The sequence below is a fragment of the Diplotaxodon limnothrissa genome, linkage group LG16, assembly GCF_057381915.1.
Source record: "Diplotaxodon limnothrissa isolate DT_005_m linkage group LG16, D_limnothrissa_male_GT1.1, whole genome shotgun sequence".
Classification (NCBI taxonomy): Eukaryota; Metazoa; Chordata; class Actinopteri; order Cichliformes; family Cichlidae; genus Diplotaxodon; species Diplotaxodon limnothrissa.
Window position 1 is genome coordinate 9,514,762 of NC_140611.1, and position 5,185 is coordinate 9,519,946.

General features: G+C 36.0%; 1 protein-coding gene across 1 annotated transcript; it reads right to left on the reverse strand.

Moving 5' to 3' along the window:
* Nucleotides 1-2,324: 2,324 nt before the first annotated feature.
* LOC146615736 (olfactory receptor 13C2-like) lies at nucleotides 2,325-3,290 on the reverse strand. Its single transcript, XM_085373820.1, has one exon. The coding sequence runs from the start codon at nucleotides 3,273-3,275 to the stop codon at nucleotides 2,325-2,327; it is 951 nt and encodes a 316-aa protein (XP_085229946.1). The 5' UTR covers nucleotides 3,276-3,290.
* Nucleotides 3,291-5,185: the final 1,895 nt, after the last annotated feature.

Sequence of the window (5,185 nt, forward strand, 5' to 3'; positions counted from 1 at the left end):
AGAGAGCCGTGTGTCTTGATTTATCAAATAAATCATCATCAATTTGAAAATTCTGAGCACATTTTAATGACAACTAAATCACTTCCACAAGAAATAGTTAACACAATAAAACAGACAAGTCAGCTTGCCATATATTTAGGAACTGGGTTTCTTTAAGACTTGGAATGTAAATGTAAGTGTTCTTTTTTCTTTTGGTCAACTTCTGTTAATTATTGTGCTATATAAATAAAGTAAACTTGACAGTCAACACAAAAAGGTTATTATATTCAGATATTCTTCAGCAGGACCCCTCGGAGCCAAGATGCTGGTGGTGGAGATTGCTTGAATGGAAAAGTGGGAGTGATAAAACTTAGATTTAGCTGGCAGCACCTGGGAATGCACAGATATGAATATTCACCTATATCTTGTCGTGGAAGTTTTTTAAAAATAAAATACAAACACTTGATGAGTGTCTTTGAAGTGAGTTTTATTCACTTTGCAGCAAGAGAGAGAGTCCAGTCAGCCAAAGTCAAGCCAGCGTCTCTAAAGCGGAAGCAGAGCTGGGCTTCCCTTATACAGTCAGGTACACAGACACACAACTCTCATAACTTGTAGCACAACTTATCATTTCCATATAAAGTGTTGATGGTTTATACCTCGGTTCTTCCTTGGAACATGTCACGGCGGGGCGCGCCGGTGTGAAGAATGAGGTAGACCCAAGAGCAGACACGGTGGAGACAGAACTAGGTTTCCAAAATAAGGCAAGCCTTTATTGTGGCTGAAGGCATAACAAAAACACTAGGGAACACTGAAACTGGGAAAACTAAGAAGACAGAGAACACTGTGTAAACTAAAAAGGCTAAGACACTCTGTGAAGGAACTATGGAAAAAACTATAAACACAGAGTAACTAAGCAGGCTATGAAACACAGTGTCACAATAAGGGAAACTACGAAAATACGAGGTGAGGATAACAGACGATCTGACACTGACACAAAGACACACTGGGCTTAAATACACTGAGGCAGTCATCAAGGAATTAGAGACAGAAGGGGAACACAGCTGGGAGGAATAAGACCTAATGAGACAGGAGGAACAAAGCTAGAAACACTGACATAAGACGGGAACATGAACCTTCAGAGTAAAACAGGAAACAAAACACCACTAAACAAACACGCAGACACGACACAGAGAGACAGACTAGACACTGAACTAAACCTGCAATAAACATGAGAACACAAAAACCTACGAACTAATCCCTAAACAAGAATAACCGAAACATAGAGTCATAATCATCATTATCATCATAATAAGAAAAGAATCCAAAATGCAAAAACACACCAAAAACATAACAACTCAAAATACTGGGTCAAACTGACCCAGAACCGTGACAGAACATACACAGCATCTACTCCTTGAAAGCAGTAAAGCAATAACAGTCATACCCAAAGAGGGATATGTTTTGCAGATTATTATGTTCTAGGGTGGTCTTGCTGTGATGAGTGTCTGTCCCACTATGGTTCAAATAAGCCTGTTATATATGTGTTATTGTCAGAACAGGTGATCAATACACTAAGGAAAAATAAATTTTCATTATCTCTCTCTACACATTAAAATATCATATGAATCTCTAAGATAATTACGGTAAGGTAATCGGTCTGATAAAATAACAGCTATGATGACTAATTGGGTTGTTATAATACTACAATTTCAAACTTGATACATATTAACCAGGGAAATTCTTGATACCATATTTGATATTATGGGGAAGATTCTGAACCCACCCATGTTCCACTAGCATATCGTAAATAAGAATTAGCAATAATGTAAAAATGAAGAAATATAAAAGTTTAAAGACATTAATTTGAAAATTGATTTAATTACCTATCATTTTACCTATGGCAGAATGAATATGTTTATGTTAAAACAACTGCATACATTTTTCATTAATGGCTTCTCCAAAGCACCTAGGTTGTAACCAAAACTCTGTAGCTCTGAAACTGTCGATATTACATCCTGGTTAGATGAGCATTGTACGGAGCACTGCAACATACAACTTAAAAAAATAAATGTGTGAAATGAATTAAAACTAATGTCATTTATTTTGCTTAAATATGTTTTCTTTAAAAAGATTGATTACTCTGTTAGACTTGTAATTATAAGAAACTAAAGAAAAACTTGTTGAGGAAGTTTGTCCTATTATCAATATGAACTATACCTGCGAAAAAGAATAGCAATAATTTATGAATAATTAAATGAGTAAAAATGACATTTTTATGTTTTACTTTTTGATTATGTTGAATGAAAAACGTTTTGAGTAACTTCAGCAAACTGATTACATAACAATTAAGGCACATTAGCATTAATACACGTAATGATTGTGGCATGACAAAATAATCTTTTTAACTGTTTAGAAATTTCCTTCATTTTGAGCCCATAAATGAATGGATTAAACAATGGATGATAGAGCAATAATTGTAATGTCATTAGTAATCGAGCAACTTTTGGAAAATCTGATTCCACTCGAGCTATGCCTACATCATAGATACTTAAACAGGAAATACTGATTAAAACTAACAGATGGGGTAAACAGGTCTCTGCAGCTTTCTTCCTAATTTCTTTACAACTTTGATAAGAAACAATAAATATTGTTGTGTATGTGAAAACTATGAAGATCATAGGAAGTATTACAAGATCTAGTAATGCAACCACACCAAAGACGGTAATTAATCTTGATCTTTGACAGTGAAGAGTGTAAACTGCATTGTTACAAAATATTCCCTTTAAATTAAAGTTACACAATGTTGCTTCAGCACTCGCTATTGCTTGGATTGCAATATGAACAGCAGGTATAAGCCAAGATACGACCAGGAAAATGATCACAGTGGTTTTGTTCATGATAGTTGGATATTCAAGAGGTTTACAAATAGCCACATATCTGTCATAAGCCATGGCTGCCAAGAGAAAGAACTCTGAACTGCCTAAAGTGTAAAACATAAAAAACTGAAAGAGACAGGCTGAATATGTTATGACTTGTTTTTCAGATAAAAAGTCAATCAGAAGTTTTGGATAAATATTTGTGCTGTAAAGGAGACAGTTAAGTAGCAAAGCTGCAATGAAAATGTACATAGGCTCATGAAGGTTTTTATGAATCCAGATCACATACACGATGGTAGAATTACTGCATATTATTATAATGTATAATGTAAAGATAATACAAAAATAAACATATCTGTACTTGTTAACCTCAATGTATCCATCTAGAGTTACATATGTGGTATTTAACTCCTCATCCATGAATTAAAAAAATAAAAATACTACAAAACAAATATAGCAGCATAACCAGTTTATATGACGACATAAAATCAAAATTGCACTAAAATGCAACCTGTGTTAGGTATTATTCTTTTAAAGATATCAGAACTTCAAATACAAGTACACTCATCAATCAAATGCTTATAGTGAATCATATGTATGTGGACTGAAGAAGAGTTTTTTTGGTTTGCTTCAACCTTGAGGGAGCTGAACTGTGAAAGTCGGTTACATCATTTTTCAGCCTCTTTTACTTGAGGATTTAGTAGTTACAGCTAATGGATCATAAGTTGCAGCTAACAATGACAATGATCAGCCAACTTCTATTAATCTAGTATAGAATTTTAATAAGGTAGCAAGATTTTATTGTTAAATGTATCCTGGCTTTTTTGCACTCGGGTTCATATCTTATTTCATCAGGAGTTTTTATTTGGTTTCCATTTTAGGTGGTGTGGTCTTATGCATTGTGTACATTTTCAGTGTAAAATAAAACTTGGATAACTACCATACTAAATAACAATAATAATCATCATAAAATAATAATAATTAAAAAAACTTTAAAAAAACAAGGACAAGCTTATGCATTACAAATGCATTACAAATGTCCAACTTTTCATACATTGTTTTATTTATAGCCTATAAATAAAGCACATATATATATATATATATATATATATATATATATATATATATATATATATATATATATACACACACTGTTACCTTCACCCTCCACATCTTCTCCAGCTCTACTCTGAGCCCTTAGTAATTCTCAAGTTCCTTGTGTTCCTTCTTCATGATGTTGCCGTCATTTGGAACTGCTACATCGATCACTACGGCCATTTTCTTCTACTTGTCTACCACTGATAGGTTTGTAGCATAAACCTATTTGCTGGAATGTTCAGATGATTCTACTACACGGTAAAGCAAGACACAAGCAGGCAAAGTCCTTTATGTTTCTCGTATACGAGGAAGACCAACTGGACAAACGCTGTTCCTTCGCTTGACCCCAGTTGCTCTTTTCTGCTCCCTCGTAACACTGCTCTTTTATTAAGGTTACGTGAATATGCATAGGCTCATTAACATAGGTTCACATGTGAACAAAGAGTACCGTCTGTGTGTGTGTGTGTGTGTAGGTATGTATGTGTGTGTGCGTGGGGGGGGGGGCAGAATGTGACCCCATAAACGACTTCCCTAAACTTGCTGGTCTATAAGTCCAGCAGTCCAGCTAAACAAAAGACACTTATACTAAAACAGATATAAATGAGTTTGCTATACCATATATCAGCAAGAGAAGAGACGACCTCTTCCCATGACCCTAAGATGTGAGTGTGCATGCCAGAACACTCTGGAATGCACACAAAGTCTTTGCAGACTACTAAGGATCACACATCCTATCACTACACAATCCCCTCACCTCTAAGCATATATGGTTAAATATTTCTAAGCATAAATGACAATCAACAATATAAACCTGACAACTACCACTATGTCCGGCTGGTTAGCCACCACCATTTTGTCCGTCTGTATGTTGAAGTCCCACAGGAACTTAGCTCGGTCGTTCTCCACCACCCCAGGGGGCATCTCCCATTTTGACCTTGGGACTTCAAGGCCATATTCGGCACAGATGTTTCTGTATACCATGCCAACCACTTGGTTATGGTGTTCCACGTATGCCCTGCCTGCTAGCATCGTACACATTGCTGTTATGTGCTGGATTGCTTAGGGGCATCTTTACACAGCCTGCACATGGGGTCTTTCCCGGTGTGATAGACCCCAGCCTCTATCAGTCTTGTGCTCAGAGCTTGTTCCTGTGCTGCTATGATTAGTGCCTCTGTGCTGTCTTTTAGTCCAGCTTTGTCCAGCCACTGGTTGGATTTCTGGATGTCAGCCAC

Coding starts and splice junctions, on each gene's coding strand:
- LOC146615736 (XM_085373820.1), bottom strand. CDS start 3,275: ATGGATGAGGAGTTAAATACCACATATGTAACTCTAGATGGATACATT.